At 39.9% G+C, this 13,139-nt stretch overlaps 1 protein-coding gene across 2 annotated transcripts in view; it reads left to right on the top strand.

Moving 5' to 3' along the window:
• The window catches only part of spred1 (sprouty related EVH1 domain containing 1), a 69,435-nt gene that overhangs the window by 40,886 nt on the left and 15,410 nt on the right, over window positions 1-13,139 (top strand). The window contains exons 3-4 of one of the 2 annotated variants that reach the window (XM_078406385.1): window positions 3,319-3,487; window positions 6,192-6,244. In XM_078406385.1, the coding sequence (XP_078262511.1) occupies window positions 3,319-3,487; window positions 6,192-6,244 (222 nt within the window). The remainder of the gene's footprint in view (window positions 1-3,318; window positions 3,488-6,191; window positions 6,245-13,139) is intronic. The other variant, XM_078406386.1, reaches the window with a different exon arrangement.

The raw sequence follows: 13,139 nt of genomic DNA, 5'->3' as shown, positions 1-13,139 counted from the left end.
AAAAGTTCTTCCTCATCTCCGTTCTAAATGGCCTACCCCTTATTCTTAAACTGTGGCCCCTTGTTCTGGACTCCCCCAACATTGGGAACATGTTTCCTGCCTGTGTCCAATCCCCTAATTATCTTATAATTATCTTATAATTATCTTATAACCCCCTCATCCTTCTAAATTCCAGTATATACAAGCCTAATTGCTCCAGCCTTTCAACATACGACAGTCCCGCCATTCCGGGAATTAACCTAGTGAACCTACGCTGCACGCCCAAGCACCTCTCCCCATCAGAACTGCCCCCTCCATCGACTCCTTTAAGTCCAGGCTCAAAACCTATTTCTACTCCCTAGCGTTTGAGGCCCATTGAGGAGGCGCTGTGAACTGTTTTGTATGTGCTGTTATGTTTACGTGCTACTGTATGTTTCATTTTTTCCTTAGTACCTAATCAGATGTACAGCACTTTGGTCAACGTGGGTTGTTTTTAAATGTGCTATACAAATAAAATTGACTTGACTTGACTTGACCTAACTGAAATTCTGGAAATTCAATATTTCAGCTCCCTGTTTAGTTGCATGTTGCTTCTTTGATGATTACCATGCAGTGATGGTAGTGAGCCAAGTGGTTTGCTGTGTTGAAAGAACCATGAGTGCTGATGTCTGAATCACTTGAGTTTTGAGAAGTTCCTTTCAGCAAGCGCTAACTACTTGTCAATGATAAGTTCACTCTTTTGGGGTGAGCTTTGGATGTTTGAACTGTAGATGACTTAGCAGCATTGACAAATCCATGCACGCCATGGTGGTCAGCAAATTATTGAGTTTCTTTTATCCTTTCTAACTATCATCTGCTTTCGTTCAGAGGTTTTTGTTTTTAACCTTAACCTACTGGTGCCTGTAAACATTGTGGTGCTTCTAATCCAAGAACGCCTTGCATTTGCAATTAATTAATTCTTGGATCTCATCAACCCACCTAGTATTTTCCTGTGAGAGAACCCAAGAATTTCTCCTCAAATGACAGTGATGATGGAGTTGAAGCTACTCTGAACACTGGACACTTTTCAACTCCTGTTGCTTGGGAGCCATCAATTTGCCTGGAAGGTGCTATCTGAGAAGAGCCATCTTTGCAGAGTCCTTTATCTTTATCACTCAGTTTCCTGTTATGCAAACAGGTCTGCAAATTCAATTTCTGTGCAAAAGTTGTCCAAGAGCATAAAAACCCCTTTGCCTCCCTCAATCTTATCACAATACTGCACCTCATTATCAATGAACTTCTGGCTGGAGTGGAACTAATCTACAGGACAAATGGAACATTTCCACCTATGTCACCTCCACTCAGGAAAGAAGTTCACATGGCTCTGGTCATAGATCTGCAGTACACAGATAATACTTGCCTATTTGTATATTGAGGCTGTGCTTTAGGTCATCATCACTCTTTCACTGGAACATGGGAGAGAATGGGCATCGCATGTCCACAAAAGTTCTCTCCAACTTGCCCCCACTGTACAATACAGCTCCCCTATAAATAAAAGAGCACAATAAGAGAGTGGAAAATGTGGACAACTTTCCCATATCTCAGGAGAAATCTTTTGGTAGAGGAAGAAATCAATTTTGTAATACTCCATGGCCTTCCGTATGCTAACACAGCCTTTGGCTGACTGAGGAGATCTGTTTAACGATCAAGACCTCAAACCCGACATAAAACTCATGACTTGTCAATCAACAGTGATCCTTGTTTCTGAGATATGATCTACTTCAAGGCACTGGAACGATGCCTTTAATCACATTCCTGCAAAATTCTGCAAATTTACAACCAGGATAAATAAATCAACATTAATGTAGTCAATTAATGCCATTGAAAGATGTTCTCAGAGCCTCTTTGAGAAAAATGTGAAATTCTTCTCCCACCTCCCAAATGACTCAGATGTAGCAGAATTCATGAGAAGGTGAGTTCTAGGCACATCCCTTTCCACCAAACCACTAGCTCCCCAGGTACTTTTCCCTGCAACTGCAGGAGATGTAACACCAGTCCCTCTTCTCCTTCCAGGTGAGACAGGGTCATCTCCTCTAACCTCATCTACTGCATTCTGGAAGTACAGCATTTCTCATTTCACTTGGGGAGCTTACAACCCAATGGTATGAACATTGAATTCTCCAATTTTAGGTAAACAATGGCCCTTCCTGTTTTACCCCCAGTTTTCCCTATGCCCCACTTGGATATGTATCCATTTCTCCCTTTCCCTTTCCCCCCTTCCACCTATATTCCGTCCTCTGGCTTAATATTTCACGTCTCTTCTACCCTTGCCTACTTAACTCTCAAATTTTGTCTTTTCATCTCTGGCTTTTGTCTCACCATCTGCCAATCATCCCCTCACCTGTAACCATCTATCATTTGCCAGGCTTTGTCTCCCACCCCCACCTCTCTTCCAGTCTTCACCCCCTTCATTACAATCAGTCTGAAGAAGAATCCTGACCAAAACGTCACCTATCCTTATTCTTCAGAGATGCCGCCTGACCTGCTGAGTTTGCTTCTTTTTTGGCAAACCAATATCTGCAGTTCATTGTGTCTATTACCTGCAGTTCTTTTCTTGTTACTCTAATTATTTTACAATCCTTACTCTCTGAAGTGAAATAGCAATATACCTCAAATACTGCAGATGACCGATACCTGAGTAAAGGTAGACTGAAATATTATCAGACAAAATGAAAAGTGACATCAACTGTTAGTATCAAATCAGTCTGAAGAAGGGTCTCGACCCAAAATGTCACCCATTCCTTCTCTGCAGAGATGCTGCCTGTCCCGCTGTGTTACGGCAGCATTTTGTGTCTTCGATTTAAACCAGCATCTGCAGTTCTTTCCTACACAAGATCAAATCGGTGATTATGTTACTCAAATGATCCCATATGAAACCAGCAGCATAGTATATAGTACCTTCAACATAGACAGTGCCAAACAACACTAAATAAAAGATCAAATAAAAATCAGGCTCGTGCCAAAGGAGGAAATATTAGGTGTGGCTGGAAGCTTTTCAAAGTGATGGGCTTTCAGCAGGTCCATAAAGTAGTGAGGGAGTGAGATGGTCTGAACATAATGAGTATAACTTGGAATGCAGAGGCAAGACAGTTGCATATATATTACTTGATTTAAGAGAATCAGTTTACTGTATTTTTTCCACCTTAAAATTTTACATCTTAAATTTTAAATGTGTTGTTAAATATGATGAGTTATGGTTATCGAGTGCGCTTCAGATTGTACAGAGTTGAATGACTGTAAATGAGATGTGTTTAAATGCAAGTGATTAAAGTTCATTTTGATTTTTTTTAAACCATGCAGGTGGTCATGGAATGTGCCTTGAAAAAGGATCTAGTTTACAACAAAGTTAACCCAATATTTCACCACTGGAAGATAAATGAAAAGAAGTTTGGACTTACCTTTCAGAGTCCTGCTGATGCGAGAGCATTTGACCGCGGCATTCGCCGAGCCACTGAAGCTATCTCCGAAGGTAGAGACTCTTAGATTTTATTCACTGAGTACTTCCAGCATTTACCTTGATTTACTTATTAAATATCTTAGAAGTACTTTGCACTAGTGCATCGTTCAAACACTATATAAAGGAGGTGGGGAAGGAGCACGAATGAATGTTTCCTTTTAAACTATTTTCTTCCTATTCTACAGAGCAGCAATGTAATCTGAACTGCAGAAATGATGGATCTTTCATGCCTTTTAATGGTATTGCATTTTGAGCATGAACTGAAGGGAAGAGCAAAAATAGATTTGTTTTCTGAAGTGTCATGACATTTAGGACACTGCACATCTTGTTCATGTTTACAAAAACTGATTCTAAAAATTAATGATGGCTATTTAAAAAGAATGCAGTTAGAATGTCTACTTGTAATTTAGTTGATGGATTCCCCCACAAAATAAATTAATTCAACACAAATGGGCATAAATCTGAATCCACATTGGATGAAACAAGTTTATAGACTTTGTAATTTTGTTACCTGACAAAGCAAATTAAATCTAGAAAATAAAATTGCCACGTTGTCCACACTTTGGCAGGTGAAAATGGACAAGTCTGATACATGACAGAGAGTAAAATAAATTAAAGTATTTTTTACAAACACTTCTGAAAGCAGTATCAATCCTGAAAACAGAAACTTTGCAGGTAAAGAAAACCAAATTTTCTGAGTATTAAACAAAGGCTGAATGTTTAAAATTGCAGCAACTAGAGAGTTCTGGTTTGAGAATTAGGGCATAGTATAGGAAAGGAAAACTGCTGAAATCTTGCAGAGAGTGAATTTAAAAATGACGAGAAAGGGCGTATTTTATGTGAAGAGACGAAGTGTACACTATGAAGCACAAAGCAAATATTTGGGAAGTAAGAAAGAGTGCAAAATTAATCAATATGATGATTTCTGTATCTTTGGTAAAACCATGTAGTTAAACTATATTGAGTGCAACCTCATAAATTTAACATAACAAATGTCTCTCACTTCAGATTATGAAAAGGGAATGTTGAATTTCCCAACAATTTATTTGAAATAAATTCCAAAAGTAGTGTTATGTAACTTTGTTACGTAACCGTGGTCTATACATAAGTTAGACCATGGCATCTGAAATAAGTTAAATGGGTATTTTTTTAAAAGATTGGTGTCTGGATAAAATGTCCAACCAATTCACGTTATCCTGGTATTTCTTGCCCTGTTTACATGCCTGTAGTTTCACTTTGAATTTGATTTTCGGTTAATAATATCACTGAAAGCCTGAAACCAATGCAGCATCCTTGTTAAACTATTTATAGAAAATGTTATCGCAATGTGAGATGAGCTGAGTAGAACTCAAACCTAGAGTAGATACCAAGGTTCTACTCCTGCACATTTCCATGCACTGTTCAAGTTACACATGTCCATTGGTATTGAGCAAAACACAAAGTGCTAGAGTAACTCAACAGATTAGGCAGAATCTGTGGAGGGACTAGATAGTCGATGTTTTGGGTTGGGAGCCCCCTTTAGTGGCACGGTGGCGCAGCGGTAGAGTTGCTGCCTTACAGCGAATGCAGCGCCGGAGTCTCAGGTTCGATCCTGACTACGGGCGCCGTCTGTACGGAGTTTGTACGTTCTCCCCGTGACCTGCGTGGGTTTTCTCCGAGATCTTCGGTTTCATCCCACACGCCAAAGACGTACAGGTATGTAGGTTAATTGACTGGGTAAATGTTAAAAAAATTGTCCCTAGTGTGTAGGATAATGTGCGGGGATCGCTAGGCGGCGCGGACTCTGTGGGCCGAAGGGCCTGTTTCCGCGCTGTATCTCTAAATCTAAAAAATCTAAAATTTATCATATAGAGAATGTAGATATGACTCCCTTTCACAAACTTTGTCATATAAAGATTGTAGATATTTCCATATTCCATTTTGCAACCTACAGAGTTCAATTTTAAAGAATGCATAATTGGTGCCAGTACAAAAACAACAACATTACAAACTCTGGCAAAAATAAATTGTTGGAGCAAGTGTAGAGGCAAAGGCTTGATCAATGTTGACAGTCGAGACTCTGCATCAGGACAGAGTGTAGAGAGAAGATGATCAATAAAGGGAGGAGTGAGTCAGAGACTGGTGGGTGATAATCCTTTCAGCAGCTTGCAGATTGTGGACAGAAAGGCCTGTTGTATTCCATTAATGCTTTGGATTTTATGCTCAATCCAAAAGTTCCACAGTCTAGAGTTTGGGGATCCCAGCATTAAAACCTCAAGGGACTGAAAGCAGTGTGATATTTTCAGTTTTATCAAATATGACTGCCCGATTTTATACAAATTCTCCCATTTATTTTTAAAGCATTTTTCAACCTAGCAATAATAGTGATAAAATATTTCATGGTATTCATTAATGATTTTATTCATTATATATAGTTTAATTATGGGTAGTGTTGGGATGATTTTATTTAAATAAATGAAAGGATTATAGCAAGTATATATGTAGTAGCGATACCATATGGGTTGCTAAAGAAAAATAATGTTTATGACTTGCAGAAAAATCAGCTTATGGACAATTCTCAGGAACCTGGGCACTGTCTGTATCTAGTATTTTTGCAATTTAACTCACTAGTATTAAACCGTTGAACAAATATGATTGAGACATTTTTATTGCTGATTTCAAACTTTAAAGAGCGAATCGCGGTGAAGCAAGATGATGACATTGATTTATTTGTCAGCAGGTTGTCAAGAATCTTTCAATGAAGCAACAGTCTCAGATGATAGCTTTCAAGTAAGTAGTACAAGAAATGCATATCAATTAGATTTTGCCATCATGAAAGCTTTCAAAGCTTATATTTGTTTAATAATAAGTTGTTTAATAATTATTAATCTTAAGATGCTGCCATACTTTGTGGGCTGATAGATATTTTGATCTTGAGTAATGATCAAGTAGATCTTTCTACTCTAATGTACTAACGTTTAATACAATTCAAATTTAATTATTTTGCAGCATTTTGTATCCTAGTGCAGGGAACAATGGTACTTAAATAGGTATGGTAAAAGAATAATGAAAGTGGACATGAGTACTGCGACAATTTAAAAAAATCAGCAGCAGAGTAGAGACTTTAAAATGACTGGTTTATATACAATTTGTTGCAGCAAATATGTTTTTTTTGTGTTTGAGTTGTGATTGCAAGAGGAATGTACTTTACATCCACATATGGCAAAGCATTTGAAGCACTTTTAAAAGCTTTACTTTGCTTAAAAATCTATTTCCACTGTATCAAATCATATTAAGAGGAAGTCATTATGTCCTTTGGATTAAAGAAAAGAACTTGAGGAAAAGTACTATCGCAAAGTTTAGGAAACGTTTAGACAGGTACATGGATAGGACAGGCTAGAGGGATATGAGCAAAACGCAGACAGGTGGGACTAGTGGTGATGGGACATGTTGGTCGGTGTGGGCAAGCTGGGCCTGTTTCCACGCTGTATGACTATGAAAATACTTTTTAAAAATGATAATATTTTTTAAAAGAACAGTTGACATCAAAATGAAATGTTGGCGTATTTCTCATGAAGTAGAATGGGTAGGGAAGTACACATGAATTTGTCAGCAATAAAATGTTTTATTGAAAAAAATGGGGTCCTAAGATTCTGAAATCCGTCACGAATTTTGGGAAAGTCGCAGTTTGCTGATTCTGGCATGGAATTATGAGTGCATTTTGACTTATACAATGTTCATGGGGAGGAAAAGATGACCAAACTCCTAAATGAATGAAAAATAAAATTACCTTGTACTTAAGATGGATTATTGTTGGAAAATATTTCCTGTAACTGCCATTTGCACAGATTTCAGTGCACAAGATTTGTTCTCTATGCTGAATATCCATGATTGATTTTTGTGATGCTCATTTATATTTGAAAATATTGGGATATTTATATTTAAAAGGTTTGGAAATTAAGCACATCACCTGGAAGATTTAGTGTTGGTTACTTTGTTCTTCTGATGCCAAAGATCTTACAGGCCTCTTAAGACATGCAGACGTTAATTGAGATTCCCAGTTCACAATAGTAATCAAATCTGAGCTTTGTAGACAGGTGTGTTGGCATGACTGAGCACCACTGGTGTTTTGTGGTCATGAAGGAAGTTCTAAGATTTCGGGCTGCAGGCAGTGGAAAGATGAATGATAGATTAGGCTAAATACTACTCCAAAGTTGTCAGCTCTGTTCAATTGCCCCAAGCACCGGTTTGACTACCTCCTTTGTTGGTGTGAGCTCAAACTGCACTGCACCCAAATTTTAAAGGATCTCTGATTAACTAGTACAGGGTGAAGTTATTTGGTCTTAAGTCGACAGAATATGTATTTTACCAGATTACCCAACAGATTTCATAGAGCAAGTTGTCTGCTTTATATTTGTTTGTGAAGGACTATTTAAATTCTCACCTGCAGAACATAACTCGTATAATTTCATGAATATTTATGAATGCACAAAATTATTAGGAGTACATTGTATTAGGGTTAATATACTGATGCGGTATGAGGATTCACTAAAAGGCAGGAAATAGTAGAAATAAACATAATTTGGGTTGGATAGCAGTGACTATGGGCGGTGACCAATTTACCTGGTGATGCAAGCACGAAGACGGAATGACCTACTACCGGGTGTGTTCATTTATTTAAAAAAAATTAATAACAGAAAGGCAGAATTGTTCATTCAGCCCAAAAATGCTAAAGTATTATCGCTATTTTCAGATAATAGGAATGCTCCAAAAGTAACAAAACGATAAAGACATTGTTAAAGGAGAAATTTTATTTTATGAATTTATTCCTGAAAGCCCAAATTGACGAGGGAATGGTAGAGAAGATAGTGCAGGTGTTTAGGGATGAGGAATCATATACTAAATGCACTGATGGATCTGATTAAAGGCAGTCGTATGGTCAGGAGTAGGGGGGGTCACTTAATATGAGATGTGTGTGGGGAAGGGGGGGGGGGGGGGATAGAGGGCTGGTTGAGTGCACTGGGTAGAATTTTTTTTATCAGTTAGACCATGGGTTAACGTCTGGTAGGGGCAGCTGATGGGTTGTTAGAATATATATCGCAGCACAGATGTAAATCTTACCGTGAAGTAGATAGATGCTGACATGTGGTGGTATTGGATCCGGTGTGATAATGAACTAAGAAATCGGCTGATTTATTTTTATAAACATTAAAAAAAGGTGCAGGAGTAGGCCATTCGGCCCTTCGAGCCAGCACCTTCGGCTGATCATCTGATATCAGTACCCCGTTCCTGCTTTTTCCCTATATCCCTTGATTCCTTTAGCCCTAAGAGCTAAATCTAAATCTTGAAAACCTCCAGTGAAGTGGCTTCCACTGCCTTCTGTGGCAGTGAATGCCACAGATTCACACCTCTCTGGGTGAAAAACTTTTTCCCTATCTCAGTCCTAAATGGTCTACCCCTTATTCTTAAACTGTGACCCCTGGTTCTGGACTCCCCCAACATCGGGAACATTTTTCCTGCACCTCGCATGTCCATTCCTTGAAGAATTTTATACGTTTCTAGAAGATCCCCTCTCATCCTTCTAAATTCATGGTTTCATGGTCAGTTTATTGTCCCATGTACCAGTTAAGGTGCTGTGAAATTTGAGTTGCCGTACAGCCATACTAATTGAAAAGCAAAGATACTAGAGGAGCAAGATAGACCACTCGACTCATAAAAACCGTAGTAGGTCATGGGTACATTTCAGCACCATTTTAGTAAGCAGATTCTGTGTGCTAGACTGGGCAGCGTTCACAGCTCTCTGCGATTTTTTCGTATATAAAATGTTTGCAAACACTTATTTTTGTTGAACTTCTTGGATAAGTTGATAGTTGAGATTTATAACTATTTCTTGAAGAGTTGCTGCTTCGTGATCTTTAAACTTTGGATGTTACTGGTTCAATATTTGCACTAGGGATCCACTCTGTCTGCATCAGGCCAATTGATCATATTTAATGAACTGTTCTTTGCTTTCTCTGTTAATTTTAATTTCACCTCCACGAGCTGTATCTCTTTTTGTTTTATTTTAAAAAGTCATGGAAGCAGAGATTAGGCATTTGCAAACAATAGAACTCTACTGTATCCACAATATAATTAAAAAGACATTTAACCTTATACTTAGAGCCAAGAAATTTTGAATTGGCGAATTGATTAGTTAAAAACCATTGACAGCCACTAACCAATGCTGCCTGACGAGGTACAGAAGCATGAATCCAATTCAAATAGACACAGTGGTGGAGTAAATCACCGGGTCAGGCAGCATCTCTGGAGAAAAAGGATGGGTACTTTTTCAGGTTGGGACCCTTCTTCAGACAAGGGGGGGAAGGTGAAGAGCTGGTATAAATCAGGACCTGATCTTTTCATTGGTTAGCTGATATGCGAAACAGTGCAACCCTGTATATCTCGCACACAAAATGGTGTAAATCTTACCATGAATGACAGAAATAAAAAGTGTTATCCTTGTTTATGAAGTTCATTTTTGAATGATCTAAAATTGAAGGGGGTTGTTGCAATATATTGCTAACCCACAAATGTGTCGTTATGAGATATTTATATTTGAAAAATCCATAAATCACAAAAAAAACAAGAAGGTGCCTATGTTATTTAACCAACTTATCGGTTTAATTTAAATATGAAACAGCAAGAAATAATAAAATCAGAGAAATTAGGCAGGGGGAAAACATTTTAAAATAAAAATAACAAAAAAATGTGAGTTGATAGATGAGATATTTTCTGCATTTTAATGGTATCATCACACATACTGTTTCCCCACAACACTGATTACACTGCGAGAGGCATAGTGAACGGCGGGTTTTGCCTACTAAAATGGCGGACGTTCTGCTCCTTTGCGTACTACACTTCAGTATACGTGATTTTGATGGAATGGTCCATCTTGCTCCTCTAGTATCTTTGGTGAAAAGCAATAAGATACACAACCACATAAAAGTTAACATAAACATCCACCATAGTGGATTCCACATTCCTCACTGTGATGGAAGGCAATAAAGTTAATCTTCTTCCTCTGGTCCAGTGAATACAAGCCCAGTCGGCCCATTCTTTCATCATAAGTCAGTCCCACCATCCTGGGAATTAACCTTGTGGACCTACGCTGCACTCTCTCAATAGCAATAATGTTCTTCCCCAAATTAGGAGTCCAAAATTGCACACAATATTCTAGGTGCCGTCTACCAGGGCCCGTACAACTGCATTATATACCTGCAATTCTTTTTGGGATCTGAGCATCATTGGCAGGGCCATCATTTATAGTTCATCTGTAATTGTCCTTGAGAAGGTAACGGTGAGCTAGTGCTTGGAATTACTGTAGTCCCTCTGGTGAAAAACCCCTGCAGTGATTTTGGGTAAGGAGCTGTGAACAAGAAAGAGCGAGCAATTTACTTCCAAGTCAGATGGTGTGTAAATTGGAGGGAAACCTTGAACTGATGTTTCATGTGTTTGCTGCTCTTCTACAACCTGTAATGGAGGTTATGGGTTTACGTGATGCTGTCAGCCTAGCTTGAGCAAGGTACACGTTGCTGGCAATTTGTAAGATTATGGAAGGAATGAGTGATTAAGGTATTGAGTTAAGCAATCGTGAAGTGGACTGTTTTTCGTGGATGACATCAAGCTCCTCGAGTTGTTAGAGATGTACTCACCCAGGCAGGTTGAGAGTTTTCAATCATGCTCCTAATTCTGCCTCATAGTGAAAAGCTTTGGGATATCAGAAGGAGAATCACTTGACACACCCTGCCCAGAGCTGTTGAGAGCTGCACTGAAACTTAACAATGGTCAATTAAGAGGGAGCCTCTCCATCTCTAACCTTATGATAAACGGTCAGGGAAAATATTGGGTCTCATTACAGCAAAGTAGGGTTGGAGAATTTTCAAAAGAATTACCCAAGTGAGAACTTGAGAGTCTCCCATTATTTAAAATCATCTACATTTTTCAGTATTACAATGTTAGGCTTCTGGACTAATTTTTGTACTTATAAGATTAGTAGTGCTGAGTACAAAAAGTCTTAATCTTAAGTTTCAAGATAATTTATTTGAAGTTTAAAGGAATGAAAATGAAAAGTAGGTATTACTTAACAGGTCTGGGCACATGCAAGGCTAATTAAAATATTCTAAGAAAAGAAGAATTTAACTCAATAGGGATAATGCAGACACCACATTGCACTGAAGAAAGATTTCTTTGATTAGCATGGTGTAAAAACACTTGCATTTGAGAGGGTATAAAGGAAAAATAACAAGATTGATCACAAACAAAGGTGAAGGAAGAAGTAAGGTGAAAGGGACAAAAAATTGATGCAAATTTAAGCCTGAAGAAGACTGTGGAGTCAATGTATATTTTTAACACGATTGACAGATTCTTGATTAGTAAGGGTGTCATGGGTTATGGGGAGAAGGCAGGGGAATGGGGTTGAGAGGGAAAGATAGATCAGCCATGATTGAATGGCAGAGTAGATTTGATGGGCCAAATGACTAATTCTGCTCCTGGAACTTGTGAACTGATACAACATGGAATATGATATACAGCATGGAAACAGTCCCTTGGAACCAACTTGTCCATGCTGACCAAGATGCCCTATCTCTACAGGTCTCTTTTGCCCACATCTGACCTAGATCATTCTTTATCTATCCTATCCGTGTATTTATCCAAATGTTTTATACATGTTGTTATTGTACCTGCCTCAGCTATTTTCACGAGCAGCTCGTTCCCTATACCCACCACCCTCTATCTGAAAAAGTTGTCCCTCAGATTCTAATTAAATGTTTTCCCTCTCATAGATTCAAAGAGTCCTGTAGCATAGAAACAGGCCCTTCAGCCCAACTTGCCCATGCCAAACAAGTTCCCCATCTACACTGCTCCCACCTGCCCACATTTGGCAAATCTATATACTAAAACTCTTGTTTGATTGTTCCTGAACCACAGCCAAAACGGTACACGATAGCACAACAACTTTAGGCCCACCTTACTCACCGTCGTCCCGTGGCCATAATGGAAGAAGTTTCATTGAAATCGGTGTTATATTTTAAAGGTTATTCACATTTTAAAGTTTTTAAAACCGCACATGCGCAGTTGGGGTCCCGTTGATCTGGTACTTGCGTAAGATGACCGCCGCATCCACAGAACAAACGCGTCCGCACCTGCGGGACAAGCAGGGCTCGGCCGCCTGTCTCTTGGGGGCGGGTTTGCCGGCTCCGAAGCGGCGGGAGAGCCAGGCCTGGTGCCGGGGGAGGCAGCCTGGGCCTGGACGTGACCGGCTAACCGCGAGCCTGAGGTGGGCCATGTGGAAAGGCGGCAGTGAGGCCAGGCGTTGGCGTTGGTTGAGGCCTGGGCCTGGCGCTGGGCCTGCCCTCAGCACCCCCGTTCCCCCTCCTCACCCCGGCCGGCTCAGCGCCTTCCCCAAGCAGCCCAGTCCAGTGGCATCGGCGGCCGTCCGGGATTGGGGGGGGGGGAAAGGAAGAGTCCAGCGGCGTCGACTAGAGCAGGGGTCTCCAAACTATGGCCCGCGGGTGACATCCCACGAGATTTTATCCGGCCCGCAGAGAGGGGGGGAGAGCGTCGGGGTTGAGGGAGCAGCGGGTGAGAGCGGGAGCGCGGGGAGGGGGAGCGTGTCAGACGGTCCGGTGAAGGAGCGCCGCCACAT

Source organism: Rhinoraja longicauda, chromosome 10 (assembly GCF_053455715.1).
Source record: "Rhinoraja longicauda isolate Sanriku21f chromosome 10, sRhiLon1.1, whole genome shotgun sequence".
Taxonomy (NCBI): domain Eukaryota; kingdom Metazoa; phylum Chordata; class Chondrichthyes; order Rajiformes; family Arhynchobatidae; genus Rhinoraja; species Rhinoraja longicauda.
The sequence above is the reverse complement of the archived record's forward strand: the minus strand, read 5'-3'. Positions and strand labels throughout refer to the sequence as shown.